Source organism: Branchiostoma lanceolatum, chromosome 2 (assembly GCF_035083965.1).
Source record: "Branchiostoma lanceolatum isolate klBraLanc5 chromosome 2, klBraLanc5.hap2, whole genome shotgun sequence".
Classification (NCBI taxonomy): Eukaryota; Metazoa; Chordata; class Leptocardii; order Amphioxiformes; family Branchiostomatidae; genus Branchiostoma; species Branchiostoma lanceolatum.
The window spans coordinates 10,453,890-10,473,587 of NC_089723.1; the positions used below are offsets into that span (position 1 = coordinate 10,453,890).

Genomic DNA, 19,698 nt, shown 5'->3' on the forward strand with positions numbered 1-19,698 from the left:
AGTAGTATGTATATTGACAGGAGACAGTTAGCAAGATGGTCTTGTAGTTGCGGTTATTGACTAAGAATCTACATGTTCTACATGTACTAGTAGGTTCAAATCCCTGGCAGGCCCCTGTGTTAAGCCCTTGGGAATGGCATTTTACTCTTAATATATTTCCTCAACTCACTCGGGAGAAAATGAATAGTACCTATAACTTTAATGTATTGATAGGGATGTCCTCTTAGAAAATGGGAGTAAAGCTGGAGGTCCAATGTTTGAGGAGAACCGTACCTGTAGCACATTTTAAAAAAGAGGGATCCTTCGGGTTGTGAGTGAATCAAACCTTACAGTCTGGTCTCCGGGTTGACATCTTGAAAAGGTAATAGTCACCTGTCATGTCAATCATTCCACAAATGTCAGTAGACAAACAGATAAGTATACTGTAGGTATGATTTTTATTGTAACAGTTATACATGTACAAATGTTATATCATTTTCTCGCAGATTCAGAAGATGAGCAGGGGAGAGTTTGGTGCGTATGGGTCTGTGGAGACAGGTGGTTTTGACCGGAGAGACGACGGGTACGGTGTACCCAGGAGAGCTGGTTACCAGGAGGATGGCTCTAACGATGTCAACCGTCTGTGTGAGCTGACGAGCACTAACATATTCACCATCTCCAACAATGGTGGGTCTTGTGTTGTTACCTTGAAACTGGAAAGGTCTTGGTGACCTAAAACTTCCTTCTTTCAACAGCCAGACACACCCTCAGGTGGCCTCTCATACAGACAGTATACGTAATGGCTTATTCATGGCACTGCAGTTTATAGTTGAGTCAACAGGGGGCAGCTGTGCACTAGAGAGTGTACATGTAGATAGTGCATATAGATTTTTGCTTACAAACTCTAAAATCTTGTTTGGAAAACAGGATCTGTAGTCCTAAAACTTTGAATCGGCTGAGATTTAAGTATCAGTTTATGTGAGTCTGACTCAGTGAATCAAGTAGTTCCTGTAAGATGTACATGTACGTTGTTTAAGATCTTACTGTATGATTGTAATTATGTTAAGTGCGTAATACTATAGACCTCAAGTTCGGGGAACAACAACTCCTTGTCTAACTCCGTTACTTTTGTCTTCCCAGCCTCCTCCTTGGAGAAGACCCTGAAGCAGATCGGTTCAGCCAATGACAGCCATCAGCTCAGGGACAGAGTGTAAGTCAGATGAAATGTTTCTAAGTCTGGCAATGAAACACAGTGATATTTGTTTGTTGAATTGAGTTGATAACGTTTGAGATAAGATAGGTCTCCTCGTTTATCGGAGTGTGATAATTTATAACTTCTGAGCCATATTGAGTAGTGTAGAATCTTGATTTAGTATTTATGGCAGCAAGATATGACATTTCTTACAAGGATAGATTAAGCTATCTGCTAGTTGGGCATACTTGGCTGGCCATGTAACCACGTATTCATTCCATACCAATATATAGATATTAAGTGAATGGAACATAACCATTATTTTGCACCAAACAAACACCCGTCTGCAGACAAAGCAAATTCTTGTGTTGTGATATCTTTCAGTTATTCAGTAACTGTTATTGTAATCAAGATGATTAAGCACTGTTTAATAATCAAATAGCTTTTCTCGCAAGCCATGGTGCCAGGATCTGAACTGACATGATATGACATCACCTCAGCTATACCGTATAGTTCTATAATTATTTGGCATGAAGAATAAAAAGCTGGAAGTAGGATTTTTCAGTGGTTTGTTCAATACCGTCAGATTGAAGGGTGTTTCTTTGATATACAACATGTAAATGGTTATGTTCATTGAATATTACTATCCTTGGTAGAGATAATAAAAACATGACTTGTTTTATTTTGGTGTCATACTTATAAACAAGCATACTTTACCCGAGTACACTGTTCCATACATTTAACACACTGACTCTTCTACAGCCACACCATGCAGCAGCAGACTAACCTGTTAGTGAGTGAGACTGCCAGGTGTCTGAAGCAGCTGTCACAGATGACAAGGGGGGCTCCAAAGGTAGCTTAGAGCTATAATTGATCCATTGTGACATTTTAAGGTTTTGCATAATTACCCAAATGTAAGTCTGACTGATTGACTACAATTGATTTGTAGGCAGATCCTCATATACATGTACAGGTCTTATTTCAGATTATTGAAGGCAAAGAATTGCTAGAATTCAACTGTATATGTCAACATTGAAAATATACTGGCATGATTCCCTTGCTAATTGCTTGTTACCTGTAATAAAAGTTTATCCTTTTTTAACGGACAAATACATTTTAGATGGTAACATATATTTATACATTTCTTTCCTTTTCTTCACAGCCACAGAAGCTACAAGTGGACAGACTAAGTAATGAGTTTAAGCAGAGTGTACAGAGATATGGCATCATTCAGAAGGTACCGTATTGTTATATAAAGGATCTGTTGAATAAGTGTAAGGTTTGAACAAACACTGTTTCAGTATAAAATGCATAAAATGTAACTGCTCATTTACTGTAAATTCATTTACTTTTGCATTGGTTTTTATTTCACAGTAGGAGGGAAAAGGAAGTTTTACATTTGCAGTTAAAACAATACTGTTAGTACAGTAACTGTTAGTAAGACATTGGAAACACATACACTCGTGTCATTGATTTGTGGAGGTCACAAAACCACCACGAAAGTTTCAAGATTTGCAGTAAGAAAGTGAAGTATTTCTGTACTGCTAAATTTTGGGAACTACGGTAATTTTCCCTAGCAGGACATGAGACAAATCTAGAATACTTGTTGTAAGTTATTTGATCATCTCAGTGGCAGCAATGTGATTTTTAGACATTACAATGTTTTTTCCTCCTTCCTGGCAAACAGAGAGTAGCAGAGCAGTCCAGAATGAGTGTAGACACCATTAGGAGTCCCAGCAGGGCTTCACAGGTGACTCTTTCATCTATCATCAGTGCCCCCTAGTGAAATGTTTATGCATAGCAACTGTTAGTAGCATTTGGTAAATGCATGGAACACTGCAAAATGGTGAAAATTAAACTTTCAAGAAGCTATACTTAACTTTGAAATGTTATAGTGTCATACTTAAGATGTTGATGCTTCCATGTAAATGTATAACATTCTTTTATTTCCATTCCTGCACACTTTGGACAATGAAACAAACGGGCAGCGGGGAAGAAAGGTATTTCAAGGCTAGAGAATTTATTTAAAAGATTTAACTGCTGGTGGAAGGTCTAGTTTTGCCCGAGGCAATTATTATCATGCTCAATTGCTCAGTTGGCTAGTGTTAGTTGAATGTAGCTGCCCTTGATAATTACAATGTATATCACACATCTACACATGTAGCTAGATTTGAAGAGCAATACTGAAGACAGTTATGAAGACATCATAGAGAGACTTAATAATGATATGATATAGAAAGCATTCAATATACATCTAAACAGGATCACTGTTTGTGAGACAAATCTTTAAAAATTAATGTTTTCAAGCTTATATTTTCCTCAACCTTCAGCCTGCTGTTTGTTACCAAATTTGTATTAGTTTTGGGGTAGGCGGCAGAAAAACTGCACGCAAACAAAACGAAACAAAAGCTGCATTTAGTGGTGGCGTATTATGGTGTAGGGTGGTTATAGATTGTACCAGCCATACAGATACAGAAGATTGTACGGAACATTGTATTGAGATCTATACATTACAGTCAGTATGTCCTCGTGAACCTCCACTTCTGATACGCTTACGCAGGATGGAGCATTAAATGATGGCCACAATATCAATAAACAATGTCAACAGAAGTTCTAAATGTACCCCCGGGTAATCACCAAGTCATTCAGTCCTAAAGTCAAGCAATAAAATGGTTCTGTGCGGACGATAAAACAGGGAAACTGCCAACTACACAGAAATTTTAGTGTGGAGGTAAACTGCGTACAGAGAATTGGATGTTACGGATAGCACATTGCCTTTTGACTACAGTCTGACTACAGAAGTGTCCGCAGCAAGCAAGCGGTTTTGACCTTTGTTTAGATTGTCCATGATGGTTAGTATTGCTAATCTCTATTATGATTACTCACCTGGTCTAGGCAATATTAGAATGGTAGATGTTTATATCTAATACCAACTCAGAAAAGAGCCATGCCTTCAAGTGCCAGTTATTAACCTAGGATAGATGTGTTCAAATATTTGTTTTCCCTAGAACTATCATAGCTTGGAACTTTTTGCCACCAAGTGCAGTAGGGGTATCCTCATTAGATAGCTTTAAACAATGCTTACAGTTAGATGTGCAAACTAAGGTTTTGACAGGACCTGGTGTAATATTATCAATAACCAGTAACTGTTGCTGCGATACCGCATGCCTGCAAAGCTGGTGTACTACATAAAATTTGGTTACGCCAGATACAAATGCAGATAAAATTCAAATAATACTGTGACTGTCCTAATAAGCCATTGGCAGGAATTATACCCTCAGCCTTTCCCTGTAATCACTAGTAAACGATAAAGTTAATGCACACTATTTACCCAGTAATATTCAATCTCACTTAACTGTTTCAAGCAATGAAATCAAGCAAGAAGTGATATCGTCAGCACCCGTATGCTTTTAGATATGGGGAAGACTATGTAGGATCTTGAAATAGAAATTGATTAAAGAAAAAGACAAACAAGTGCATTTCGAGTGTTGCCTCAAGATGTATCAGACTTGCTCAAGGAAATGACTACTAGACGTTACCTGCTGCTGATTTCTCAAACACAAGTCAAAAATATATTCCCCTTTCATCTACCCTAAGGGAAAAATTTGTCTGATTCTTAACTACGACTCTAACACAGTTGACTGTAAATTTAATGTTGTCGCCTGGAGCTGTGTGTACCATAATAGCTTACCGGGAACATCTGCACCTTAATTCAAGACACAGCCAGTACAGTATCTAGCCTTGAGGTTTTAACCTTGCCAATGGGATTGTGTGTTCTCTCAATTTGTCACCTTCACATGTACATTTACATTGTTACAGTAGTATTACAGTAACTACTTTTTTGCCTGAGAGCTAGAAGTTATAAAGGGATCAAATACATTTTTGTATGGTTTTGTTATTTGCCTTCCTTCTGCCTAGGGAGGTTATAAAAATTGTTAGTGGTGGGCTAAAGGCAAAGTGTTGATGAGCAGTTATGTTTCATCACTTCATGTCTGCCATCAAGCCCCCCCTTCATCCATTCTCCGTGTTGAATGGCCTGCATGGCTGTACTTTGGCAGGAGTAGACGTAGATTATGTCTCCATGTTGAAAAGTTGACAGTTTTACATGTAGATTGACTGATATTTATGCGCAGACGACAGTAGTTGAAGCCGTGTGGTATTAATCTGTATGAACCTCGACAGGGTTTCCTGGATGATGACTATGGAGACGAGTCCACCAGTCTGCTGGAGGAGGAGCAGCAGCGCAGGCGGGTGGAGGAGCTGCAGAGGCAGGAACAGGTCATCGACTTCGAGGGGGACATCATCAGGGAGAGGGAGGAGAGAATACGGGAAATCGAGGTACACAATGGCAAAACAGAAGCTTTACATTGTTTCGAATTGATTAAAACACAATGTAAGACCACACACTATACATTACACTCAAACGTTCAATGTATCATTGCCTACCTGTGCACAGGTTTTGTTTTCAGGGAGTCTGGATGTTAGTGTGCTTTGTGCTCATACTGTAAAAAAATAATGCATTTAAGTTCGCATGGTTTTTATTCGCGCTAAGGCGAAAATGGAGTGTTCGCGGTGGTTTTAAGTTCGCGACAATGCCATAGTTACAAACCGCTACAGAATTGGACAAAAATATTTGCGGTTGTTTTAGATTCGCTGTTAAACGGTTGCCGCGAAATCGCAAACATAAAACCACCGAAAACATTTCTGCATTTACAGTAGTACTGTTATTTCAATACAGAGGTGTAATAGGAAGTGGGGGATGCTAGCCATGTAAGAACACTGACAGGAAGTTAGGTCAAAGGTCCCAGAAAGGTCCCCAAAAAGGTTTCAATTCCCTACTTCTTTGTATATGCATATGCATGTCTGTTGCCTTATGAGTAGAAAATGCATTAGACAGAATCAGTGAGAAATTCACAATAATGAATAAAACAGGAAATTCACAGAAACTGAAAATATTCAGTGGAGGCGTGAGATCTTTGATAGAAGTTTCTTGTCGACTTCTGAAAGATGAAGTTTGTTGGATCTTTGTGCTAATAGACAAGTATGCAAATCAAAGTTAACTAATATCTAACATGGAAAGGTTTGAAAAATAGTAAGACTAAGAGTTTGATTTGGTTCTAATCAGCTAAAACTGCTTATGTCCACTATACCAGGAGGGTTGGTCTTGAGCAATGTGCCAAAATCTCTGATCAGCAGCTCTACCAAAGCCGTATCTACAATGTGTGGTTTCATGATAAAATTTATCTGAAAAGTTTCTCTCGGGAGGAGTTGAGAACTCACAGACCTACTCCTGTGTATCTGCTGTGCAAAGTAATGAGAACTGAGGTGATCCCATCTGTCATCATCACCCCCTCTGGGGGTTTCAGCTTGCATTCTTGTATTGACTTTATTTGCAAGGACTTGTCCATTAATCACCTTTACCCCCTGAAGACATCCCGTTCTATCTTAATGATTGTGCATCATACGTTACATACAGGTATACGAAAAAATAAATCAACGGTCTTAAATGGGATAGGATAATGTTGAATAACAATATCATTTAGCTTTAGGCAAACAAATGTAGACAATGGTTTCAGTGAGAGCTTTTTCCTTTATATGAATGTGACCTCTCTCACCAAGCTACAGTTTGAAGAACTTAGATGTGCCAATGATATACACCTCATCACCTAGCAAAAAGTTTCCATCAATGATTCTTCTTTTGGACATGCATGCGGTCAATCAGAGATAGAGGTGCTTAGGGTCCTAAAGAAGAAAGATATCTGTTTCCCTGAAACAAGATCAGACAAGCAAGTCTGGACACTGTATGATATTGATCTGAGGGCTTGAAATAGATTTCTCTGATGGAATAGTAGACAGTTCTGACTGAAAGCTGTTAAGAAACTGCAAATAAGTTCTTTAAGCATTTCACAGCCAGTTACATTTTAATTGGTACAGAAAAGAAAAGGCGTATACCCAGTGCATTATATGTGCTGGTTAGGTGCAGGTAGACCCAGTCTCATGCCCGGGTCTAGGCACGACTGGTACCCATGCCATGTACATGAGGGAGCTCATGGTGTCAAACCTCTGCATGTAAAACAACCCAACACTGTGACTTATTGAGAAGAGTTGCGGTGACCCGGTGTGCTTGGCAGAATATGCGAGAAGCAGCAAAGCAAAGAACCTATAGGGCCCTGTACATGTCACACTTGTGCGTATATTCAAGTGCATATGAGTTGCGCATGAACATTTCTTAAGTAAAGTTTGAGGGGAAGAAGTTGTTTTTCACTTTGACCCACCGTTGTGTAGCCTGGTTATCAAACCAAAGAAATGACTTCTTTTGCTACAAACTTAACCTAAACCCAAAACATGTTGTCGCAACTCATGCGGACTTGCATATACGCACTTGCATATACGCACAAGTGTGACGGGCTTTAGACTGGCTATAGCTAGCTAAAGGAAACAGCACCATGCCTTGTCCGGACGTCCTCAGTCTGAGTGCTTTACATTTTTTCAGACATTAAAAATACTAGAACTGTATATTAGTTATACAGTCACATTCATGTCCAATTTTCCCCGCACTAGCTACATGTATATTCTAACCTGCATATGTACATGTAGGTGGTATGATGAGCCCTGGTTGATGAATAAAGGGTTGAATATACATGAATTTTGTCATGTATATTTCACAGCAATTAAATCACTGAGAGATGTTAGATACTCATCAGAGCTTCTCTATTGTTCTGTTCCAATAATTGTATTCCAAAGTCATTAGAAACCTGTAATTTGAAGAGAGTCATGTTGGTAGAGAAAGAATTCTCATGAGAAGATCTGTTCATAGGGGATACATGAGTGCCAGCCTTAATTGTGTAACCTGGGGATGTCTGAATGTCTTGGGTGACTATCAATTTTTATGTTCCCTTCAGGCAGGGATTTTCATTGTCTTAAGTTTTTGTTCCTTTTCATCATCTTCAGATGGAAAATAATTACTACAAAAGAGAACATGCCTGTCAGTCATATAGATTGACCTACATGTACATGGTACATGGTGATTCCACTGGATAGTTATACCCCCCCTTCGAAATTCTACACATACATGTACAGACTAATGGTAATAGAGACCCTCACTACTGTCAATTTTGAAAATTTTGAGGTGTTTTGTTTTTTGTGGCTTTCTCAGTGAACATTTCCCAAAATTCTTGACACCATGAATACATTGTTACGTGTCCCTTGTTTGCCTACATGTACTTCACTACAAAATTGTTTCAATCTTGACATATAAAACACAGCAAAACCTCCTTTTTCCTCTTACCGCAAAATGAAACACCTGCAAAAGTGAATGGACCCTATCCACCGCTCTGATACCATTATGATAACAATTATCAATACTGGTATGAATGATAATAGAATTCATTGCTCTGATGCAGTTCAATAGAGAAAGAGACATACAAAGTTCACGCTGTCGTAACTGACTAAGTTTGAAATGTTTAACCTGAGATAAGCTGGAAGGTGAGTGATCATGAGTGTGAGTGAACCGTCAGAATGATTGGCTGTCCTTGTTGGAAGAAAATAAGCTGTTTGTGAACAGTGGTGAAAAATAAGCACCTATTTAGACTGGGTTAAGATCATTCTAATAAAATGACCTTGCAGTGATATTAGTACAGGAGCTGGTTTTGGCACAAAGTAAGGCTTAGGACACATGTACTCTTTCCTTTCACCATGAAATGCTCATTGACAAGTCTTCTTGCCACGCCTGCATCGTTGGTAGAATAATATTGTAAAATTCTGGATGAAATATATGGTCATACCAACATACCCTATGGCGAGTCAAAAGAAATAGTTCTCTTCATGGATCTATCCACCATGACAGCCCTGATTTATGTTTGCTTACTAGATGTTCTGTTTTCATCCTTCCAATGCAAACAATTCTTCACAGGCTCAGGTAGCTCTACAGGCCCAGCATGAGCACCCATATTAGCGCCAGCATTCTGTTACAGGGGTAATCCTGGCGTAAATCATGAATTCATACGCTATTCTTAGATATAAACCATATACATGTAATAGAAGGGGTACCTGCAGACTGTTATTGAATACTGTGAGTCATGGTATGGTGGGGTTTGTTTGAGCTAGCAGAACAGGTTTTTTTCTAGTACAGTGTGACATGTACAAAATGTATATTCGAAGAACTTAATGCTGGTCATTTAAACCACTGTCAAAAATGAGAAAAGAAATACAATGTCATGATTGTGTAATATGGAACATAAAAGTTGACAGTTTTCTCTTTTTCGGACACCTTAAAAAAGCAAAAATGTAGAAAATTAAAGACATGTGTTTTAAACATGGGGGAGGGAAATATTTGATATGAAGTGCAAACGCTACCGTTCAAGCACACATTCTGAAACACTACTGATAAAGGACAATTATTTAACAAATACCTTCAATAAGCAGTAAAGATGGTAGGGGGTTAAGAACAAAGTAGCTGTAGCCATGAATTACAGTATTACTGTGTGCCTGTCTAGAGCAAAACAATGGTCATTCTGATCTCCCTGAAGGTCATTACCGTGAAGGTGAATTTGTTTCTAGCATACAATGTAGGAATTTCAACTTCTTACTTCTTTACCTCTGGGTTGGTTCCTTAGCGACTGAGTCAGCTGTAAAATTGAAGTTATAGTCAAAAATTATTTATATTGGGCCAAATAAAGAGAGATAGCAAAAGTTAAAAGGATGCTAGACAAAATGTATTCAACTCTTCCTATACAATGTATGTTAATTGGGTGACGGATAAACTGGTGGATGTACCAACTATACATATAACAATTAATTATTGTGTTAAAAAAATTGCAGTTTTCCTGAACTAATCGTAGAGGGGAACTTATTATGAACAAGAGTTCGGAGACCTCATATCTCCATGAAATATTTTGATTAATATGCAAATGACTTTCACATTTGCATGATTTATGCTTGGTCATGTACACCAGTCCCGTAATCGACTTACACAGGTCACAATGTTGATAGTACAATCATTTACCACTTACATGTATAGATGAATTATAACACTTTTGCATTTATTATGCAAATTAGGAATTTATTTGCATAATTGGTATCGGTTAATGTTTCACCTGCCATAAACTATATGTTACATGTATTTTAGTCCTATAATGGAAAACACTGCAAATATAGATTTTCCTCTTTAGTTATGCAAATAAAGTTCCAATTTGCATAATTTGCACTTCATTGTGTAAATCTATGTCTAAGTTACCTGCATACTAAATATCATGGAAATCTGTCATTCTTTTGTTCAGTTATTCTCCTTGGAAGATTTTGACATTTGACAACCCTGCAGTTCCAGAGCTATCTGCTATACCTGGGGCCCAAACCTACACCACTTATTCCTTACATCACAAGCTATCTGCCGCCAAAGAATCAAGACCCTAGTATGTCCAGGTCAAAAGATACAAAAAATGGAAGTGCTGCTGCAGTACCAAGGTCACATACCAGGAGGCCTAAAATCGACCTTGACCTTTGTCTACCCAACACCTACTCACATACCAAATATCATCATAATCCATCCAGAGGTTCTTGAGTTATGCTGACTACAATAGTCCAAAAAACACAGACACACAGACAGACAGACACACACACAGACACGCTCAAAACAATATTTCCATTTTTCATGGGGATAACGAGTACAGTTGGGACATCCTCACAAGATTCTAAACATTAAATAACGCTTGCAGCTGCAGTAGTTTTGTAAAGAATCGGTGTGGCAGGTCATTCAGTGTAATATAACCTGCTGCTGCCGCACTGCATGTCTGCAAATCAGGTGTTTTTTTAATTATCTTCGCCGAGTACAATAGTACTCGGGGTAGATTATGTTTTCGGTTGAGCCAGCTGTTTGGTGGGTCTGTATGTATGTCAATAGCATAACTCAAGAAACCTTTGATGAATCTTTATGATTTTTGGTAGGTGTGTAGTGGTTTTGCAAAGGAAGGTCAAGTTCAAAAATGGTTCACCGTGCGTTTTTCAACAGTACTGCAGCGGACTTTTAATTTTTGTGCGTTTGTATGTAGGCAAAAAAAGTGACGGAAACGTTGATGGATCTTCATGATTTTTTGCAGGTGTGTAGATGTTGTAGACACAGAGGTCAAGTTCAAAAATGGTTCTCCTGGCATTTTCCGTCGGTACTGCAGCGGGCTTTGTGTGGATGTTGTCTTTTTTTCTAGATGAAGATTTGGCCACTGGTAGATGTCATCCATAGAATGTAATTGATGTGACTTTATCTGACATCGTGACCTAGATTTCAGCTGTGGGTGAGAGTAGCCTAGGGGGTACATGTAGGCTCCCTTACAGGAAATAAATCATTCCTTGGATATTGTGATTGTAACCTTTCTGCTGTGTGTTCCCAGGCCTGGAATAGAGGCTAACCTTGGTACATGTAAATCTGACTACTGTTTTGAGGAGGTTTCTCATGATCAGAGAAAACATGGCCCACATGATATCAAGACATTAGCAAACACCACTAGATGGCAATCACTGAGCGACCATATATACAGCAACCAAAATTTGACTGTGTAACCCTTAATTTCATGATTGGAATACAATGTATGTTACAATAATATCATCATTCAGTATCATCTACTGGTTTCTGCTTTAAAATTTGTTGAAATGTCCTGCAGCTACATTCAGTTTTCTTCCACTGTGTCTTGCATCTTGCAATTACATGTACATGTAAGCTCCCATGCATAGCTCTGGGAGTTTCCTTTCTGTTATAGGAGGGCCTATTCTTCTGGTATGATATGTTAAAACACATCCATGTTCACACAAAACATGTCTTGAAAAGAATTTGTTCTGTGAAATTCGTTCAGCGATCTGTCAGATCTTTGGTTGGTCAGCGGTTGTAGTATAGCCTCTAGTAGAAAGGGGATGTTAATGAACAAAGCCCACATTGAAGTTCAGTGACTTGTTTTCCAAAATGTAGATGATGAAAGGCAGCAGGCTCAACATTGAATGATTTATCATGATGTAGGCTAAGTTGGGTCCATCTGTAGCACATCTGGCAATACATCATTGACTGGCACAGATGTCAGCTTAACCAAACTACAGTTTTATGTTTGTCAATGATGAGGCCTGTTCATGTATTGATTTCTCCAGCCTGTTATCATCACACTAAGAGGGATCAAAGGTTATGGACCTGATTACATATATATGATATAATGTTATCATATTTTTAAAAGCAAGAAAAGATTGTATTGAAACCAGTCATTCATGACTGATATAGATATAAAATCATTTGATACAGTTTTGAATTCCAAGGGTGTGCTGTGGTGCTGTGATAAATAGCCATGATCTGTTCCCTGAGCCATCCAACTTGTGTGCTTTGCCTACTAATCTAAAAGCATATTACCTTTATTAAAGTTTCAAATAGTCAATGTTTGCCAGTAGTTGAGTACAGAAATTCCAGTTGTGCCCCTTGTTTCTGCATGAGGCTTTAATATATTGAATACCCTTGTATGCAAATGCATCTTGTTCAACACAACCTACCACAGACTGTTTTGTCTGTAAAGAGCTAAATTTCTAACTCCAAATCTGTTGCCAGCAAACTATTCAGCAAAGTAGAGCCGTCTTAGATCCCAGATGCCGTATGGAAGACCGGAATACAGACGTACGACAAGGCCGAGACATTACTGTGTCACCATTGTACGGTAGAGACCTCTCCCTCACACATCCCTGACCCCCGTTGTTGACCTCTTGACCCTCATACCTCACCTAGCTGTAGGCTCGTTCTACTAAGTCATCCCAGAATTATGATGGTGACACAGTTGTCCATGGGCAAAGTCTTTCTTTTCACCTCCAAAGAATATACATGCAGTGTTCCACAGGCATGCAGAGTAAGAGCAATGGGGTAAATTTGATAGAGGTCAGGGTAAGAATGACCCTTATTTCACTCCCATGACCCCCAGAACTTGTGATGGCCTGATGCCCTCCCTACCTTTAATCATTGACCAGATCTATTGGTCTGTTAGATATGGGAGAGTTAAAGATACATTAAGATTGTACAAAAGGTTGGGTCAGGGGTGAGGATGGTTTTATCTGGAGTCATGGGTGAGATATGCTTTACAGCAAAATTTACCACAATTGTCACAAAAGCCATTGTGGTTCCATTGTAAAACAGGAGTATCACTAGAAAGGCAACATTTGCGAGCAAATACAGCATGTTTAGCCATACTCCTCGCCATGCAAAAATGGACTCTCTCAAAATAACAATGGACCATTCTAAAATACTTCCACTAAAAAAAATGGATCAAAATTGAGTTTGAAAACAATTATCAGTCTCTCCATACAGGAATGGAGTCTTCCAGTAGCACATCAACACAATATGGACCAGTCCAAAACCATATCCACTTATTAATTAACAAATACACTTCTGCTAACAAATGGACTTTTTCATGATCATTCCAGCTCAAAATTGAAAGAAATAATTACAGAATCCTCCCCTTGCAAGAATGGGATATTCCGTGCCATCTCCATGTAAACTACACCAGTGGAAAAATATCCGCTGAAAATTACACTCTTGCGCATAATCAACCCAGTTCAAAATTGAATGAAAAAAGGTCAACCCCAGGGAAGAATGAAGTTTTCCATAGTATACATAATGATATATATGAAGATTTGACAGGAGAAGAAGGAAATGACCAAAAACAACATATTTCAGCGATAGTATGGGTGAAATATAAAAATGTGACACCCCTTTGTTTGAATGCATGATTCAATAGTATACACTTTGGGTTGAAAATAACGAAACCAAAAATTCTTTGTTTAAAAAATCGTTTTGAAAGGCTGTATGGCAAACATTTGAATGAGGGCCTGTGTACATGCCAAATGTCACATTATTTTGGTCTAATACATGTAGGAACTGGAGATGTGTATCTTTTTTCAAAAAAGAGTGAACAAAGCCATGTAATCACATGTCCTAGGGATTCCCATACCATATTTGGCATGAATACTAGCCTACACCTGCGCCAGAAATGCAAGATAATTAGATTAACTCAATTGACCAATCAGGTGGTCGCAAGGCTCACAGGCATGCAAGGCCAGGTGCAAGGCACTTGGGGTCACTGACCTTTAGGTCATATGTAGTATTGAAAGTGACAGAAGTGGCAAATATTGTCAAGAAAGCCCAAAATAAATCGTTTTGAAGATATGTATGCCAAAAATGGGAATGTAGTCCTTTAAATATTTGTTCAAGCCACATATACAGCAAATTTCAGGTCATTCGGTTGAAATACCAGGGCGCAGGAGGCCAAGATATGCTAAAAATAGCCTAAAAACCTCAATAAAATCACTTTCATTTTCAAGGTCAATATCAAAAAAAGGAAAAAAACGCACATTGGTTTTTGCCTACATTACCTCTGTACCAAATTTCAGGTCATTTGGTCAAAAAATGACAGAGATGAATCGATTTGAAGATTTGACAGGAGGAGGAGGAGGAGGAGAAGAAGAAACATGAGTAAAAACAATATGTTTAGCCATACTAGGTATGGCTAAACATAATTATTGGACATGAACAGTATTGCATTGTTAATATCAGAGTTGCTCTGTTCAGCCCTGGTTACATACATTGTACAATGCATCTACGACAGCATATCGCATGATGATCGCAGGTGAATGGAAATTAAATCATAGTAAAATCAGCTATCACAGAGCGTCGGACAATGTTCAACATTTTTCCAGCGTCATATGATTTTGGCGATGCTTCAGTGGCATGGTATAGTATTGTGTGCAGTTTGAAAATATTCCAGGAATTGCACAGGCATTTGTCTACAGGAATCTTAATCCCAGAAGAATATTGAGCCCCTCCCACGCAAAAGTTTCTATCAAGTTTAACAATAGCTTTCAGTCTGATATAGTTGCCACCCTACCCTAAAGCACATTGCCTGAAACAACTGTACAATGTACATGTACTTTACAACAAGAATTGTGATTTCAATAATGGGTTCTAAAAAGGAAGTGAGAAATTTAGAAATACTGATGGATACAGTACTTTAACCACTTAACACTAGTCAGTTCACATGTGGAAAAACAGAAGCTATCAGGAATCTTCAGAAATGATTGATTTTTGCCTACAAGTTGGGTATCAGCTGAAAGCTCTCTTCATCATGAACATAATCATGTAAAAATTATTAGTCAGTGATATTCACCGCTTTAGATATGATCAGATGAAAATGCATGTTTACGATGTAGTCCTAGCTTAGCACAATGCAGCTTCATACTGGCCATATGGGTTAATACCAGTAATTGAGTGGCAATTGCTTTCGCCCATAGGGGGCTATGACACCTCTAATGAGCTAGACCATTGAACTCAAGCCCGACCACTGAACTGGTAATTTGGTGGAAAAGGTGTGAAAAATGTAAATCGACCAAGGTTGAATGGCCATGTGGGAATGGCCAGGCTCTCTATTGCCAATGCCTGGCTCTCCAGAACTGAACTCACACTTTGCCAGTTGGTGTGAAATACAGTCTAATTAGCAAGTATGATTCAAAGTAGGTCTGTGATCCAATATTCAGGTAGTGGCCAATTTCTTTATAAAACAATATGTTCACTTTGTACTGCCTTACTGCCCTTAGAACAGATTTCAGGATTTAAAAAGGTTTGAATTATATCACTTCAAATTATTACATTTGATGAACAGAACAGGAAAATGATTAGATGGTGCAGTTAAAATTAGCAGGGTGCAGGTAGTTTTATGTTACTTACATTATAGTAACACGGGATAGATTTATTTACTTTGAAGTATGACAGGAAAAGTACAGTACTGAATTTCAAGTCCTGCTAAAATCACAGAACAGGGGATGTTGATCATGAGAGTGGCAAGTCTGGCGACTAATTAGTCAGGGAGGCTGTAGGTTGAGTATGCGGCGTGAAAAGCTACCGCTTCTGATTTTTGGTCCGAAGCACACCGCGACCCTACTCTTCTCGATATTATTGTGTTTAGTTCATTTAATTGTTACTCTGCTTTTAGTTTAGTATAAGTTTAAATGCATTTTTTAACATTTCCTGGCATGACATACACACAATATATTTTCCGCAAGCGAGAGTGATGTGCCTTATTGAAATTGGCAAAACCAACCTCCTTGGCAAAACTAAGAATTTTTAAAAAGCAGGAGACTCTGATATCAAGAAATAAGAAAATACCCGTTCAATTAAAGAGGTGTTTAATTTTTCATAACTTTGTAAATCTTCCACTGTTGACTTCTCTCTACTTTGGAATCTTTTAAAATCGAATTCTTTAACCTAAGGTGTTGTTTGAATCAAGGACATTATATAATATTGTCCTTGTTTGAATGGAGCGTTACTGAGCCACTCATGATGTTGTGATACTGATGTTCATTTGCATACAGGAACAATAGCGGTGGAAGTCTGGGCTGCATAACAATGTGAATACATTATGGTTTCTCAAAGATTGGTGGATGTTTGTGGTGGGGATTCCCAATGCGTATTGACGATTTCTAAAACAACTTCGCTAAAAGGTTTAGGAGTAACTTAAGCTACAATACGGGTACAGGGTGTGCGCTGTTCATTAAAAAAAAATATGGTACTTAAATTTACAGACACTGGCGATAAACGGCTCGTTTAAAAGATAATAAACACTGATAAACTTAGAAAAGTATCGAAGCCACCACTCCCGACCAACCTACTATACATATTGTCTATATATATAATAGAATTCTTGATAGTGTCAATATCGATCCATTCGTTCCGCCCTTGAAACAATGCACATAATGACGTAGTTGCAAGGATTCGCCTTTGTATTTGTAAAGTGCAATTTGGTTTACTCAAATTCACCCCATTTTACTCATTTGTCACGAAGACGCAAGTTTTACATTCACCCCTCCATATTGACATGGGAACAATACGAATCTGGTTTACGGCTCTTCACCCAAATTCACCCACATTTCCCACTATATACTCACATTCACTTCTGCTCATGGGGTGAAAAGGTAGTGGCTAGTTTGGTAGTGTCAGTTTGTTTTGGCATCATACACTCGGAAACAACTGACCCACGCCCAAATTTTATTAAAGTGCTACTGCAGTCTTGCCCACATTATCTATCACCAGGTGCTAATATGTTATGGTTATCTCACCTACTTACTCTATTTGCCCGTTTTATATACATTCAAAAATGTAACGCTTTGATCATTGAATAGTTTCAGAATTTAATTAATGAGGTCTCTTTATTTACACTGTCCTCAAACTAATATAGTCCCCCCGGCGGTCCGTGTATTTACCGAAATGCGGGAAATACACGAAATACACGTCCGAAATACACGAAGTACACATGAAGATGGCTGAAATCTACCAAAATACAGTATGATTTGATGAGTTAACATCACAGGTTGCTATATTCCGGCATGAAATAATGTATCATGGTCCTGGTGACAAGAAAAAGACAGAAAATGCCTCGCGATCCCGGCGCGTGGCCGGCTGCCGCCATCTTTCTTACCATACGCCATGATGTTTGTATTTTAGTGGTATTTACACAAAAAGAGTATTATGTTGATAAAACGTGGATTCATGATTACAATTCTGCGAAACCATTCTATTCTGAATCGTTGCAGACTACCTCATGTATCATTTTCATCTCGCCTGCTCAATTTGTCCCGCAACAAAAAGTTAAATATTAAACTATTAGGCCGCATGGCCAAGTTTTTGCAAGGACATTTTATCGTGTCCTTGGTTTTTGTAAATCTTTTTGTGCAAAGATGGCCGCTTGTCACATTGCCAGCAAGCAACAACAACAAAACAAACTTGTGTAAATAATGCACCATTGTCATTCAAGCTCTGTCTTAACCATGTTGATTGGTAGGTATCATTATCCGCTCTTTTTGTATGGGTGATCAGTAAGTATTATGCAAATTGTCTACCTGAAGCTTTGTTACATAATGTTACAAATGTTTTTTTTAAGTGGACAAATATGCCATTAAGGAAAACCAAGATTAACCTCCTTGGGAAAACCAAGGAGGTTTTATATATCCTTGGTCAAATAAAGATGTTATATTCATGGGCCAAGCAAGCAATTAGAAGGCTTTTGATCGATAAGAGAATTAAAACACCAATCAAGTTAAACATGGTCTAAGGCCTTGCTAACAAACATACAAATTCACAACTCCGGACTCGAAGCATATCTTAAACATTCAGAGAAAGGAGGTTTAATATATTAAGGCCTGTAACCTCCTTGCATTGAGGCTTCTTTAATCTCCCAAATACAAATTATGAAAATTCACAATGATTTCTTAACATTTCTTTTTTTTGCGAGGGCCAAGGGAAGACAATTGGAACTGTTACAGTTGAATTTGATTTGTTTCTTCAAGCTTTCTTCCACCAGTCTCTTTAAAAAAGGTCAAAATTGTTTTACACTGTTACATCTTTACATATTTATCACAGCTTATATGAATACAACCAAGGTCCATTATACTTCTTTCATCTTTGCAGATGTCCAGATGTCCTATGTCACAAAGTCAAGCTAATTGACAACATAGCTTATTAGTTTGAAATACTGTAGCAGTGTAATCTGGCAAAGTCAAGTCAAGGAGGTTTGATAGAGCAAGGAGCTTCTTGTTCAAATCAGATTGTTCACCTCAGGAGAAAATTGTCAAATAAGTGCTAATTACACTGACTAGCTAGGTGTGATAACTCATTATGCGAGTGTTTTCAACAGTGTGGAAGGACTAATTATCACCCATTTTCATTGGGATAGCCCACTCTTAGCCCCCTGTGGCCCCAGTTTAGCAAAGTCTGGGCAATAGTACAGTCGCCAGGCCGAGTCAATGTAGGTATGGGTTGGGCAACTTTAAAAAGGAATATCTTCATAACTTTACATCTTATGACCAAATTAGAGGTACCATAACGCAAGGGAAATCATGCTCTTTCAAATGACATGTAAAACTAATCTGTATGTTCAGTAGAAAAAAAGTTGGAAAATTGGATTTCCAAGATGGACGCCTCCAAATCCGGAAACTGGCTTTCCGGATGTGAACTGACTAGTGTTACTTATTTAACTGTTACCATTACCTCAAGTGCATATTCCAAACACCAGCCTGATGTCTTATAAAAGAATAGAATGTATATGAATAAGTCATATATTAAACAATGAAAATTATGCATTTTAATGTAGGACTTGTCTTAATTTTGTGTTTTTTAAAATATTTATTTCAGGCTGATATTCTGGACATCAATGAGGTCTTCAGGGACCTGGGGACCTTGGTACATGAACAAGGAGAGATGATAGGTGAGTACCAAAGATGGGCATTTCAAACTGGGTACTCTGTGTCTTATATATCCTTCTTTTAGATTGAGCATCGCTTTCCTATTATGAAAATCAAGGGTTATAAAAATTCAGTTTTGGTTATGTTTGCTCAGAGATTGCTGTCTAGTGGAAATAGGGCATTAGCAGGTTTGCCTGCCTACATTTGTTAGCTGGATGATAAATGATAAAAACTACAGATGTTGTAACCCAAATTTCTAAATGCAATGTTTCCTCTCATTGTGTGTC

At 38.2% G+C, this 19,698-nt stretch overlaps 1 protein-coding gene across 3 annotated transcripts in view; it reads left to right on the top strand.

Annotated features, from left to right (window-relative positions):
* LOC136427432 (syntaxin-7-like) overlaps positions 1–19,698 on the top strand; it is a 47,008-nt gene that overhangs the window by 2,672 nt on the left and 24,638 nt on the right. For 2 of the 3 annotated variants that reach the window (XM_066416276.1, XM_066416277.1), the window contains exons 2-9: positions 486–666; positions 1,120–1,189; positions 1,934–2,024; positions 2,334–2,408; positions 2,859–2,921; positions 3,160–3,171; positions 5,354–5,509; positions 19,362–19,434. In XM_066416276.1, coding sequence (XP_066272373.1) covers positions 495–666; positions 1,120–1,189; positions 1,934–2,024; positions 2,334–2,408; positions 2,859–2,921; positions 3,160–3,171; positions 5,354–5,509; positions 19,362–19,434 — 712 coding nt within the window. In that variant the 5' untranslated portion in view covers positions 486–494. The remainder of the gene's footprint in view (positions 1–485; positions 667–1,119; positions 1,190–1,933; positions 2,025–2,333; positions 2,409–2,858; positions 2,922–3,159; positions 3,172–5,353; positions 5,510–19,361; positions 19,435–19,698) is intronic. The other variant, XM_066416278.1, reaches the window with a different exon arrangement.